The 14,927-nt window shown below is 41.5% G+C and overlaps 1 protein-coding gene across 1 annotated transcript in view; it reads left to right on the forward strand.

The window, feature by feature from the left end:
* The window catches only part of ENOSF1 (enolase superfamily member 1), a 95,202-nt gene that overhangs the window by 57,990 nt on the left and 22,285 nt on the right, over positions 1 to 14,927 (forward strand). Inside the window, exons 8-12 of the mRNA XM_073631436.1 lie at positions 23 to 105; positions 4,926 to 4,960; positions 7,365 to 7,452; positions 9,607 to 9,741; positions 14,091 to 14,132. Of these exons, the coding sequence (XP_073487537.1) occupies positions 23 to 105; positions 4,926 to 4,960; positions 7,365 to 7,452; positions 9,607 to 9,741; positions 14,091 to 14,132 (383 nt within the window). The remainder of the gene's footprint in view (positions 1 to 22; positions 106 to 4,925; positions 4,961 to 7,364; positions 7,453 to 9,606; positions 9,742 to 14,090; positions 14,133 to 14,927) is intronic.

Consider the following 14,927-nt stretch of genomic DNA (forward strand, 5'->3'; position numbering starts at 1 on the left):
TGCTTGTTTTATTTGTTATTAGAGCAGTTCATGCTAAAGAATGGATACCCTGCATATACCACATCATGTGCCTGGTTAGGCTATCCAGATGAACAGCTAAAAAAGGTTTGAGTTATTGATATGGGAATCTCTTTGTTCCTTGGTTTTCATGTATATCCTCCATTATTTTTAGTGTGGCCATTGTAGAATGACTTAATGCAGTAGCCTTGTGGAATCCCCAAAATAACTGAATTAAGGGAAATTAGTGAATGATTAACAATCCACTTCACTGGTTATTAGCCCAATCTAACCCTGCATTACTATTTACCCGGTTCAAATTTTCTGTTCCATATTTTTGTTTTCTCTTCTTTTAAAAAGCTTTCATCAAAACGTCTGGTGCATTAAAAATACAAGCTGAAATCCCATTCAACTATAGCAACAACTGAGAATCCCACTTGTATTTTTCTGACACTGACCCTTATTCTTGTCGGCATCAAGACATTTAAAAAAAAAAACAAAAAAAACAGGGTGTATTTTTCTAACACTGACCCTTACTCTTGTCGGCATCAAGACATAAAAAAAAGGGTGTATCTGGTTTTACTGGGTAGTACAGGAAGAAGTATTCAAGTATTCAACTCAGCTTTGGAGGTGGTTCAGATGAACTATTTGCAGTGCAACAACTTCCTTTTATTTTAATATGGGGGTGTCCCACTCTGTTTTATGGTCCCTTTCCATCTGACACTCTTGCCTAATTACTGTCATATCAACATAGCAGGCAGCCACCATTATTTTTGCTTGGCAATAAGGGTGACATTAATAATTTATTTGGGGATTATGAGAATATTCGTATGTATTCTGTTTAATGTATGGATGTATATTTTTTTTTTTTGCATAAATTTCAAATGCAGATTTAATTCTGTGATTTGTCCTATTTAAAATTACACTAAAAATATGTAGCTGGAACAGAGCATTCCAAATGATTTACAATGAAATAAAGGATTGTTGTTACTTAATTAAAAAAACAATATTATTCTACAATTGATATGTAAGTTTACATATGAACGATTAAAAAAATATTAGACATAAAAAAAATCAACTTTGATATATCTATGGGAAGACAAAATGAACTATTTTTCTAGGCTGATTAGGAGTTAACTATAGATTAATAAGAGGTTAAATAGGTTTTATTAACTGATGAAATGTGCAGAACAATGAACATTCATCTGATCTTCACATCAAATAACCAAATAACCCCACTACCTATAATATAACTGTAATATTACTACATGATATTTATCAGTGAAGCCGTAAATGATTTTTGCAGCATTCTAATATGCAGGAACAGTCCAGTGGTTCCTAAGACAGATTGAAGTTTAGCTGGCTCTCTGATTAAACTATAAGTTGTTTGGGAGAAGTAGGAGGTACACCTAGCAATGTAGATAACTTTTGTTGAGTAAACCTTGTATGCACAAGGTGTATCCTTAACTGATTAGATGCTTTTTTTGTTGCCCTTATCCCTACAGGCTACACAAAAATCCTAAATGTGACCCTGCATTCTTCTTGAAGATATTAAGGCAACCTCCATGGCTGCTTAGAAAGTCTTCTGGTCAGGCAAGCACTAGAGAGAGCTCATGGGAGAATGACTTTACTTTAGGCATCTTCCAAACCTTAGCAAATGGAACACACCATTCTGTTCAAACATGGTGCAACTTCCCCTTTAGTGCTTTTTTCCCTGCAGCCTGCAGGAACAGTGATATGTGAAGCATCTGCACTGAGACTGTAGGTATCCCAGCGCCGGATTAACATAGGGGCTATTGGAGCTGCAGCTCCAGGCCCCTTACCTTAAGATAGGCCCATTTGCCCCCCAAAAAAATAAATAATTGACCTCGGGAGTGTCGTGGCTGAAGACCTACCCCACCACTGGTCAAAATTTGGGGCACCTATCATCTATGGTTCCGGAGATATGAGGCTCCTTGCGCAGCCTGTCAGAAGCTACATACAGAACGGCCAGTTTAAATACAAGCTGGCACACTCTGTTTGCAGCAGACTGAGAGGATGAGCTCACAGAGCCTCTCCTCATTTCTTGTCAGAGGCACTGAGCTCAATGGATAGCTTGGAGTCTGCAGAGTTTGATAGGCAGCACCGCCTGTGAAACTCGCATATTGATTTCAGTGGGGCCACTCTGCAAATGTAATGCCGCATACACACGGTCATATTTTCCGACGGGAATGTTGTTGTCGGAAAGTCCGACTGTGTGTATGCTCCATCGAACATTTGCTGTCGGACTTTCCGCCAACAAATGTTTGTTAGCAGGTTCTCAAATTTTCCACCAACAAAACTTTGTTTTCGTAAAGTCTGATCGTGTGTACACAAGTCCATTGCACAAAAGTTCACGCATGCTCGGAATCAAGCAGAAGGAACCGCACTGGCAATTGAACTTCCTTGTTCTTGGCTTGTCGTACGTCTTGTAAAAACCTGACAGGCTGGTTGTACTCAAGTCGATTAATAGATTGACTTGTGTACAACCAGCTAGCCCTTACATAGATCGATTATGGCTGGTCTCTGCTTAATTGGCTTAATTTCAATCCATGTATGGCCTGCTTAACCACTGCGCAGTCCCTAAACATCCTTCCACAAACCTTTACATTTTTCCTTCCCAGATTCCTTCATCCTCCTCATTCCTCTTCTGTACATACTGCCCACTGTCATATCCTCCACACTCTTCTCCTGTACATACTGCCCCCTGTCTTACCTTCCACACTCGTCTCCTGTACATACTGCTCAGTATCATAAAGTAAGTGGTGATTGCGCTGTGATAAGACGGGAAGGAAGGAGGAGGAAGGGGAAGGGGCTAGCTGAAATGTATAGAGAGGTGAATGAAAAATGAAAAAATTATGCAAAATATAAAGGTATAATGAGCATGAGTGCTAGTATCATACTAGCACATAAAAAATATAATGTAAATACTAAAACAGAAGAAAAGAAAAATCTCAGTGCAAAAGGGCTAGTACCATACTAGCACATATGTGGTAACTCAGCAAATACTTATCAAAAGAAAAATCTCAGTGCAAAAGGGCTAGTATCATACTAGCACATATGTAGTAACTCAGCAAATACTTAATGGTGACTCCAAGTAAATAAATAAATGGTGAACAGTCCCACCACCTTGTAGTACAAAGTGCTCAAACAATGAGTCATCAGTTCCAAAAGGCAAAATGGAAAAATTATACAAAATATAAAAGTGTGATGAAATGTAATAAAGTGCAGTCTAATGAGCACTAAATCCAAATAAACTGAAGAAACAAAATAGCCTAAAACGTATAAAAAGCTATGAAATGAGTGACAAATACAGTGTAGGTACAAAAAAATTGAACAAAATAAAATATATAAATCAAACAAAATCCATGTGCATGAGGGCTAGTATCATACTAGCACATAAAAATATTGTAAATACTGACACAAACGAAAAGAAAAAATCTCAGTGCAAAAGGGCTAGTATCATACTAGCACATATGTGGTAACTCAGCAAATACTTATTGGTGACTCCAAGAAAAATAAATAAATGGTGAACAGTCCCACCACCTTGTAGTACAAAGTGCTCAAACAATGAGTCATCAGTTCCAAAAAGGCAAGTCCACAAGCAACAGGGAAGGGAAAAAGGTCTTCAGTGGGGACACCTCTGTGCTCGCAAGCAGCTCACCTTACTGCTGCAAGACAACAGCTTGTAATCCAATAACAAATCACCAGCAAGCAAGGGTCCCATCCAGTAGTTCAGGCGATTCGGGGGGTGGGTGTGCAGGATGGTATATAAAAAACATAAGCAGACAGTATATAGTATAACTCCGTGGCAGCCAAAGTGGAAAAAGGGGAAGGACACAGAAGGGGGATGCACTCACTTTTGTAAAATGAGTGTGGGCGTCAATCCAACGAACGCCGAGTTCGTATACCTCAAAAAGGGTGTCTTCAAACCGTCCCTATTCCCTCAATGCTCGTCACAATGGGATGCATATATGTGGAGTATTGGAAGAGAGTGCACATAGCGTGATCCCGTATATAAATCAGTTTATTACTTTAAAAACAACATGGTACACTTACATTTAGCAGAAGGCTATAGTAAAAAACATCCACGAGTGCCGAGCTCGTATCCTATCATCAGTCTGTGACAGTTCCCGTGCTCCAAACCTCACGCGTATTGTCACGTGACTTCATCATCCTCTGAAAATATTTTTGAAATGTTGGCAACTATGCACTTGGCACTGCCCAAGGGCCACTGGGTCACCATGAGAAGCTCCTGGGATCCTGCAATATTAAACTAAACTTCGCTAACATTACTACTTTTTAGAGGCCTTGAGGTAGGTTATGCCATAATGTACTAGTATGCACAGCATATTAGCACATTAGGGTACACTTACCTGTCAGACTGAGCCCTCCAGCGCTGCGCTGTGATCAATCCGGCAGGTCCCGGGTGCTTCCATCTTCACCCAGTCTTCCTTCTGGGTTCTGTGCCTTCGGTCACTTGCCTTGGTCGGACTGCGTTGCTGTCACTCCCACACATGCTCATATGCATTCTCTCTCTCTCTCATCCCCCTCTCTCTCTCATTCTCCCTTCCTTACCCCTCACCGCTCTCTCATCCCCTTTCTCTCTCTCTCCCATCCCCTTTCTCTCTCTCATCTTCCCTCTCTCTATTTAATTTAATTTGTTATAACAAAAAATTATTTGCATTTTTATTTATTTATGTATATTATAAAAAGCCCCACCAAAATCCTCAGCACCAGGCCCATGATGTTCTTAATCCGGCCCTGAGGTATCCTGTTTGCCAGATAAAATAAAAATGCTGGTACATTATATATAAATGTTTTTATCTTTATTATAGGACATTGTTTCTTTTTTGTTTGAAAGCACTGGTTGTATAGGTTTAATTATAATATTTGCTGTTATATTCCAGTTGTGTACAGATGCACTGAAGGAAGGGTGGACAAGGTATTTTTTGAAAATATTTTATTTTCTATATTTGTATATTGTAGATAATGTTAAACATTTTGGGAGTTTGTGTATGTACAGTGCCTTGAAAAAGCATCCCTTGAAATTTTCCACATTTTGTCAAGTTACAACCAAAAACGTAAATGTATTTTATTGGGAGTTTACGTGCTAGACCAGGGGTCTTCAAACTTTATGAATAAAGGGCCAGTTTACTGTCCTTCAGACTTTGAGGGGGCCAGCCTTTGGCCAGTGGGAATATTGCCCCATTGTTAGTATTAGGGGAAGAAATTGTTCCCCATCATTAGTGTCTTCCGGAATAGTGCCTCATTGTTGGCATCAGGGGAAGGAATAGTGCCCCATCATTGGTGTCAATAGGAGGAATTGTGCCCCGTTGTTGGCATCAGTGGGAGGAATAGTGTCCCATCATTTGTGTCAGTGGGAGGAAGAGTGTCCCATTGTTGGGGCCAGTGATAGGAATTGTGCCCTATTGTTGGCATCAGTAACAGGAATTATGCCCCATTGTTGGTATAGAAGGAATAGTGCTTTGGGTGGGAGGAATGCTGTCCCAAGGGCCTGATGAAGGCAAGAAAAGGGCTAAATCCGGCCCCCGGGCCACAGTTTGGAGACCACTGTGCTAGACCAAAACAAAGTGGAAGGAAAATGATAAATGGTTTTCAAATTTAAAAAAAAAAAAATATCTGAAAAGTGTGGCGTGCATTTGTATTCAGCCCCCCTGAGTCAATACATTGTAGAACCACCTTTTGCTGCAGTTACAGCTGCAAGTATTTTTGGGGATGTCTCTACCAGCTTTGCACATCTAGAGAGTGAAATTTTTGCCCATTCTTCTTTGCAAAATAGCTCAAGCTTTGTCAGATTGGATGGAGAGCATCTGTGAACAGCAATTTTCAAGGCTTGCCACAGATTCTCATCTCTGACCAGCTTCCCTGTCCCTGCTGAAGAAAAGCATTCCACAACATGATGCTGCCCCCACCATGTTTCATGGTGGGGATAATGTGTTCAGGGTGATGAGCAGTATTGTTTTCCGCCACCCATAGCCTTTTGCTTTTAGGCCAAAAAGATCAATTTTGATCTCATCTGACCAGAGCACCTTCTTCCACATGTTTGCTGTGTCCCCCACATGGCTTCTCACAAACTGCAAATGGGACTTCTTATGGCATTCTTTTAACAATTGCTTTCTTCTTGCCACTCTTCCATAAAGGTCGGATTTGTGGAGTGCACAACTAATAGTTGTCCTGTGGACAGATTCTCCCACCTGAGCTGTGGATCGCTGCAGCTCCTCCAGAGTTACCATGGGCCACTTGACTACTTTTCTGATTAATGCTCTCCTTGCCCGGTCTGTCAGTTTAGGTGGACGTGCCATGTCTTGGTAGGTTTGCAGTTGTGCCATACTCTTTCCATTTTCGGATGATGGATTGAACAGCGCCCTGTGAGATGTTCAAAGCTTGGGATATTTTTTATAACCTAACCCTGCTTTAAACTTCTTCACAACTTTATCCCTGACCTGTCTGGTGTGTTCCTTGGCCTCCATGATGCTGTTTGTTTACTAATGTTCCCTAACAAACCTCTGCGGGCTTCACAGAACTACTGTATTTATACTGAGATTAAATTACACACAGGTGGACTCTATTTACTAATTAGGTGACTTCTAAAGGCAATTGGTTCGACTAGATTTTAGTAAGGGGTATCAGAGTAAAGGGGGCCGAGTACAAATGCGCGCCACACTTTTCAGATATTGATTTGTAAATAATGTTGAAAACTATTTATAATTTTCCTTCCACTTCAGAATTTTGTGCCACTTTGTGTTGGTCTATCACATAAAATCCCAATAAAATACATTTACGTTTTTGGTTGTAACATGAAAAAATGTGGAAAATTCCAATGGGGTATAAATACTTTTTCAATCCACTGTAGAATGTTAGTATTTTATATTTATGTAGTATATCAGTTCATATCCAATTTTAATTCCAACTCCAGCCAATATCTTTTTTTTTTGGGTTTGGATAGATTACAAAAGAGTTAAACCTCTGTCAGGTTATAATTACTTTGTCCTAATACTGACACCGCCAGCAATAAAACCCTAAAAAGTTCCCACCCTTTCCACTCTATACTAAAAATGTTGTTTAATCTCTGTGAATTACCTCTACTTCCAGTTGAGGTGAAGTTATTTTTTGTCATTCCTGTTTAAGTTGAGATACAACCAGTGCTGACAGGAAAACATATCAGAAATACATGTATATTCTGAGTATATGGTTGTCCTTTTTGTCTGGATATGTAACATTAGGTTCTGATGCCAGCAGGTTTTAGAAGTAGCTTCAACACTGATATAAATCTGCTAAAATAATTTTGTATTTATGTTCTTTATTATTCATTTTATTCTTTTTAGATTTAAAGTGAAAGTAGGGGCAGATTTACAAGATGACATTAGAAGGTGTAAACTTATTAGAGATATGATTGGGCCTGACAATAAACTGGTGAGTAATCCAAAATATATTTTAACCATCTACATAATGCTCATATATTGTAAACCACCTTATAGCATGCCTGGAACTGGTCATTGAAGTATATAATTTTCTGCTACTGAAGGTAAACTGACTTTCACTCAAATATATGGCTACTTATTTCTCCTCCTGAAGATGCTGTCTACCTGGCTGTCATACCACTTCAATAATTTACGACTTACTAACAAAGAAGAAACATGAGGTTAAGGAGTGTTGACTTCTCTGGCTGCATAATTTTTGCAGGTCAGTGACTCAGAAGGTCTGAAGCCAGATAGAGTTGGCAACTAGCATCTTCAGAAGGAGTCCAACAATAGCAATCTACCTATTTGTCTCAGAACAGGCTTCATTTATTCATTAGAAATCCCTCATGAGTTTTATGATCTCAAAAGGTCTCTATTTCATAGGTCCCTAGATGTAGTGGGACAAAGTTTTTTTTTTTTTTTTAGATTCTTCTCAGTTTAGTGAAATCGCTTATCTCAATGCAAGCATGCATTTTGGACAGTTGGAAAGAGATTTCAGGCAACAAATAAAATCAGCTAAATGCTATTGTTAATCTGCTGCACAAAGGTACACTCCAATTACAAAAAAAAAATGAAGTGTTGATAATATGTGTACTGGGAGCAGGGCCGGACGTTCCATTGGGCTTGACAGGGCTCAAGCCCATGGGCCCCGGCCAATAGGGGGCCCCGCGGACCCCGCTGGCCCTGCCCCTTCCGAAAGCCGCCGATAGCGAATGAGAGCGACCGAGTGCTGCAGAGAATGGTCGAAAGCCGCCTGAGAGCGGCTGAAAGCCGGCTCTGTATCTCTGTATCTCGGCGCCACCATTTTTAAACTGAAAGGCAGCAATGACACTGGAGCAAGGCTACACTGACAAGTCTGCAAATGACACTGGGGCAAGGCTACACTGACACTGACAAGGCTGCAATGACACTGACAAGGCTGCAGATGGACAGTGATAAGGCTGCATTGATGGGCACTTAAATGTAAGTTTTTTTTCCTTAAACTTCCCTCCTAAAAATTTTTTCCTTAAAATTCCCTCCTAAACTTGGGGTGCGTGTTATATGCCGATAAATACGGTAATTATCATTTTATCCATTTTTATTGCTTTTATTAATTGTGGACCCAGGACGAATACCAGTACAGTATCCCCCACTTATACGCTTATATATTATCTACTTTTGTGATTAGCCAATTGGCTGTTTTGTCTTGTCCAATTAAACAGAAGTTCTTTAATACTGCACTGAGTCTGGCACACCTTGTCCTATTTCTGTTTTATAGAGCTGTGCATATGTATAGAAGGTAGGTCCCGAAAGTGACTCAAGCCCAGGGGCCCCCACCACCCTAAGTCCTGCCCTGGCTGGGAGCACAGGCTACCTACTTCGTACACCAATGTTTAACCCAGGCATCACTTTTGTTGGCAATTTGGTGGTCTAAGAACTCCTTGTCATACAAGAGAGGAATTCTTAAACTCACACCCCTGCCAACATCTTGCTTTCTTCTATATACAGAATGTCTTATGTGAAAAAGTCAGAGCTAAAAAGTTTCTCTCTAGAAGACTATAGTGTCACATCTTGGGGGTAAGTTTATTAGATCAGATGAGTGATGACCACATATGAAAGTTGTTAGCTTATGAATCCAAAATGATTGGCTATTGAGTAGTTGAAAGACACACCTAGCTGAATTAAATCAGAACTAAATGTGCAGCATGCTCTATAGCGTTTTCTATAATATCCAAGTATGCATATTATGCAAGACTCAGACTCACCCCCTAGTGTGCCCTTCAGCAATGGCCGGTCCGAACACTGCTGCTGCCTTCTTCACCCTGTCTTCTTCCAGGTCTGGCATCTTCCCTCTTTGGCCATTGGGTGGCTGGTAATAATGATCTAACTCCTGCATGTGCAGGATGCCAGGAGTAAGCTAGGAGCTTGTCTTTGTGCCTCAGGCAGTAAACAGCATGCCAAATTTTGATAGGAGTTGGGTAAAACAGTTGTAACATATGTTCTACCAAAAATCTCTACCTGCGATTTTATTAAGTTTCGTTTCTGTTTAACCATTCTAAACCCACTCCATAACTAGAAATGCCAAAAATCAAAATTGATGCTGAATTGAAAGCATTACATTTTTTAGATGCTTGATGCAAACCAGAGGTGGGAAGTGAATGAATCCATTTCATGGGTGAAAGAGTTAGCTGTTTTCAAACCTCTCTGGATTGAGGAACCCACATCCCCAGATGATATACTTGGCCATGCAACAATCTCCAAGGTACATTTTTTTTTTCAAATAAAAATATTGGATGAATATGTTTCAAACCACCAGTTATTGGAAGCGACCTAACATTATGGATATATGATTTCAATGCTTGGGAAAAAGATAAAACTTTAAAAATACATTTGCAGTGTAGTGCAGCAACCTAGCCTAAGGCTTCTGTAGTACAGGAAAAAGTGCTATAACCTCACCCCTTTTACTGTTACAGTTTGTCTCCCCAGTTTCATCAAAATCCTGGAAAACCTCCCTTCTAGTTATAAAAACAATAGGCACACAGTGTCGTGTTTGATGCTTGGAAGTCCTGTCACCAGGCCTAAGCACTGATATGTCTGTCGGGATAGGAGTGGAAATGTGACTCATACACACGGACGTTTTAAAAAACGAGCTGTAAAGCTAGTACCAACGTCAGCAAAAAGCGGCGTTAAAAACGTGATTTTATCTTTGTTTTACATTGGCGTCAATGCGCGTTTAGCCGCGCTAGCTTTCAACTGCGTTTCTCTGCCTCTATTCAAAATCAATGTTCCCTATGGGAGCCCATTGATTTGAATAGTAGTCGCACCAGAAGTCAGATCAAGATGATCCGACTTGCGGTGCGATTTATGTGCTGAGAATCTTGAAGAGGAACCCACCAAAATGATATAGCTCTTAAGGGGAAACCCACCCCCCCAAAAAATGGCGTAGGGGTCCCCCCAAGATCCATACCAGACCCTTATACGAGCATGCAGCCCGGCAAGTCGGGAAAGGGGGAGACGAGCGATCCCCCCCCCCCTCCTGGACCATACCAGGCCACATGCCCTCAACAAAGTACCTTGTCCCCATGTTGATGACAAGGGCCTTTTCCCCACAACCATTGCTGTTGGTTGTCGGGGTCTGGGGGCGGGGCTTATCGGAATCTAAAAAAAGTGTCAAAAATAAACACACACATGTTTTTAAAGTACTTTATTAAGGCAGCCCCGGCTCTTCTCCCTCTTCTGGCAACGTCTTCTCCCTCTGCTGGTCCTTCTTCCCTCTCCAGTTCTTCTTCTCTCTTCTCTCTCCGCTGTCTTCTTGCTCTTTTGCCGGGTCTTCTCCCTCTGTTCTTCTTCTGATGTTTTTTTTTTTTTAATTCCTTTATTTCGTTATTGTACGGCAAATTTACAAATAACAGAACAAGTCACCACTTATTCTTACTAACAGGTACATTTGACTATCCTAGTTTATGAGACAGAAACATAAAACCAAGCGAACATAGACTTTTGGACATTGTGGATATGTTCTTGCCAATGTTGTATCATTTACATAAAAGAAAACCAAGGTGGCCTAAAGAGGGGCCTTTCTGTATAGTTAACAATCTGGTCATAAACAATAGGGATATGCATCAAACTATTATACGATTTTGAACCAATAAAATATGGAATATATTGTTGACATGCATTTCCAGCTCGACATGTAATGTACGATCACTATAATTGAATTACCACCGTCTCTACGGCTATGGTAGCGAGCAAAAGTGTACAGAGGATAAACGAGGTAGAAGGAGAAAAGGCAGAAATATAAGGGGGAGAAGCGAGGGTCAGGGGTGTGGAGAGACAGAAAAAAGAAAAAGGTAAAGAGAAGAGGAGAAAAAGCAGGGGAGGGCAAGGGAAACCAGGCAGCAACACCGCCCCCTGCAGACAGGCATTTATTCCCACTCTTATACAATGTACAGGTGAGCGTAGCAAGAGGATAGGTAAGGAATTGTTACGTTATGTAACTTGGGTGTGTACGTGGGCTATCTCTTGTAGGTAAGCGTTGGTGCACATAAAATGTCTCCAGGGCCTCCACTTATTACGGAATTGTTCCTCCGTATTGTGTAGAGTTGCAGTTAATTCCTCCATACGGAGAATACAGTTGACTTACATAGTAACTATGTAAGTCGGATCAAGATGATCCGACTTGCGGTGCGACTTATGTGCTGAGAATCTTAAAGGGGAACCCCACCAAAATGTAAAAAAAACATAGGGAACCATTGATTTTGAATAGAGGCAGAGAAACGCCGCACGAGGCTTGTGTATACAGCGTTAAGCCTCGTTAAATGGCATTTAAAACCTTTTACCAGCATCTGGCATTTTTACAGCTCTAGCGCTGGAGCCTCAGAACGCACTGGTCCTGGGTTTTTTATGGATCTTAAAAACGCCAATGCCTGTTACAGCTCAAAAACGCCATGGTGTGTATGAAGCCATAAAATACCATGGAGTGGCGTTTTTAAGCTGCAAAAAAAGCTCAAAAACGCCGCTGTAAAAACCTCTGTGTGTATGAGGGCTAAGAAAGCTAGTTTCACATGGTTTGGTTGATGATTTGGGGAAGTGAACTGGAATTTTTGTATAAAATTATGTGCAGCCTGAACATTTCAGTTTGATTGGTCACTGGGGATGTTTAGGCTTACATAGCCCTTTATGGAATTTCTCATGGCACATTGAGATTTCCTGGCATTTAAAGTGGTTGTAAACCCCAGACATGAAAAATGAACAAATCTCTCTACAGTGTGTACTAGCTTAAATTCAAAGCACTAAGTGCAGTTCCTCTCTGATCTTTAATCCTTCTGCTATCTGCATGAGTCACTGAAAACACTCTAAGCTGACGCAACAGCCTAGAGCAGTGATGGCGAACCTTGGCGCCCCAGATGTTTTGGAACTACATTTCCCATGATGCTCAACTACACTGCAGAGTGCACGAGCCTCATGGGAAATGTAGGTCCAAAACATGTGGGGTCCCAAGGTTTGCCATCACTGGGCTAGAGGGAGAAGTCTCACCCACTCCCATCCAGCACACAATAGATGACACATACCCCCAACTTTGTGTGTTTTTCCCTAAGGCTGGGTTCACACCGATGTGAATTGGATGTGGGTGTCCCTGCATCCAATTTGCATCACAGGAGACTGTGACTGGATCTCAATGAAGCCGGTTCACACAGCACCGGGTCGGCCGCGGAGTGTACTGGAAAAGGGTCCTGTGCGTCCTTGGCTCCGTTTCAGGTGCGAATTCAGACAAAAATTTGCACCTGAAACAGTGTACAGCAGGGGTCGCCAACCCGTCGATCACAGTCCACCTGTCGACCGCCTGCAGATGACAGGTGGACCACCAACAGGTTCTTGCGCCGCCGACCCCTGCCTTCTAAGTGCCAGACCTTGCCTTTCCTCCCAGTCGGCTCCACCGCGCTATCCCATCCCGGTCTTTCTCTCCCTCTCGCCTCCTCTGCTTTCTATTTCCCAGTCCCTCTCTCTCTCTATCTCCCCCTCCAGCCTCCTCCACTGCTGTTATCAGTGAACAGCAGAGACCGGGAGGAAGTACAGCTCAGGACTGAGGGTGGGGGGAGGAACCGACCAAATGAAGTTAATGGGGATTGATTGCTAGGTCACAGGGTGGTCCTAAGCAGCCAATCACCAGCTTGCTAATATGAAAATGGACTCTGCCAGCTCCCGCCCTGTCTCCAGAACTCTGCTGCTTCTCGGTCTCCACTGTGGAAAAAGGTAAGACACTGCTATGGGAGGGAAGGGGGGGCAAAGGTTACTGCTATAGGGGAAAGGGGGAGGGGGACAGAGGACACCACTGTGTGTGTGGGGGGGTTGGGGGTGTGAGGTGATGTGAAGGGGGCAGAGCACACTGTTATGGGCAGGGTCACCCCCATAGAAGTGTCCTCTACCACCGATCACATCACCCCCCACCCCCCCGAACCCTGAATTCTGAGCCTAAGGCACTCCTGAACCCTGAATTCTGAGCGCAATGCACTCCTGAACCCTGCATTGTGAGCGTAAAATGCACTCCTGAACCCTGCATTGTGAGCGTAAAATGCACTCCTGAACCCTGCATTGTGAGCGTAAAATGCACTCCTGAACCCTGCATTGTGAGCGTAAAATGCACTCCTGAGCCCTGCATTATGAGCGTAAAACGCACTCCTGATCCCTGCATTCTGAGCGTAAAACGCACACCTGATCCCTCCGTTCTGAGAGCTGAAGAAAATAATTTAATATGTGTGTTCTTAGAATAAACTACAGAAGAGGTGGCAGAAGATAAACAGGTACAACTTATGTAGGAGGATTTGTTTCATCTCTGTATATCACCTGAGACCAGTCACTTCACTGGGTATTTGTAAGGGTTTACAGACACTTTAGGCTTAAAATGACATCCTTGTCAAATATCTACTCTATGTTAAAATGTCAAAATTAGATTATTTAACTAATATATAAACACACTGTAAAATAATACTTAGCTGATTAAAATACATACAGTAAATTAACATATTTCCTTTTTCAATAATCTTTATTATGTTTAAGAAAGTGAACAAAAGTAAATGAACATATTTTATAATGTTATTATTTCTTAATTAGTCTTTAGCTCCATATGGAATCGGAGTTGCCACAGGAGAGCAAGTAAGTCTTTAGTGTTGATTCATATGTCTATATTGCACATTCAAGGGATGGCCAAGTGACTGATTCCAATCCACTAGTAGATTTAAAGGAGATGAAAATAATGAAAGATCACAGCTTTGGCAAGTGTGTTTTTTAATGCAATGCACGGGGCTAATAATAAGAACGCTTATTATCCCTGCAGCAGGAACTAGGAAGGTGCACTAGTGCATTTTCCTAGTTCTCAGACTGAATTTCAAAATGCTAAATTAATCATAGAATTAGTAAAGTTACAGTAACTGCTAAATTTGACTTGTAAATGTAAGCTTATACAAACTTTGGTAACAAAGGGGTTAATTAAGGTCAACAAAAAAAGTAATTTGTATCTCATAAACTAGTTAAAAAGTAAGTCCACTAAGCATGTGCTACAACTAAATTCTGTTTCAGAAATAGATATTATTTAAAACAAAAACAACCCCTTGAGTGAAAAACCTCTAGCACAGTGGTCTCCAAAGTGTGGCCTGTGGGCCGGATGCAGCCCTTTGAACGCCTTTTATCTGGCTCTTGAGGCACTGTTCCTACCACTGGTATGAGGCTCTGTTACTTACACTGATACGAGGGGATTCCTTCCATTATCACCAACAATGAGCCACCATTTCATCCACTAACACCAACGATGGGGCACTATTCCTCCACTGACACCGACGATGGGGCACCATTCCTCCAACTAATACCAATGACAGGGCACTATTCCTCCTCCTACTGACCACCAAGTCTGGGACAATGTCTACTTCCAATGATGCTGGGGCATTTTTTTAC

The sequence above is a fragment of the Aquarana catesbeiana genome, linkage group LG05 (assembly GCF_042186555.1).
Source record: "Aquarana catesbeiana isolate 2022-GZ linkage group LG05, ASM4218655v1, whole genome shotgun sequence".
In the NCBI taxonomy this organism is placed as follows: Eukaryota; Metazoa; Chordata; class Amphibia; order Anura; family Ranidae; genus Aquarana; species Aquarana catesbeiana.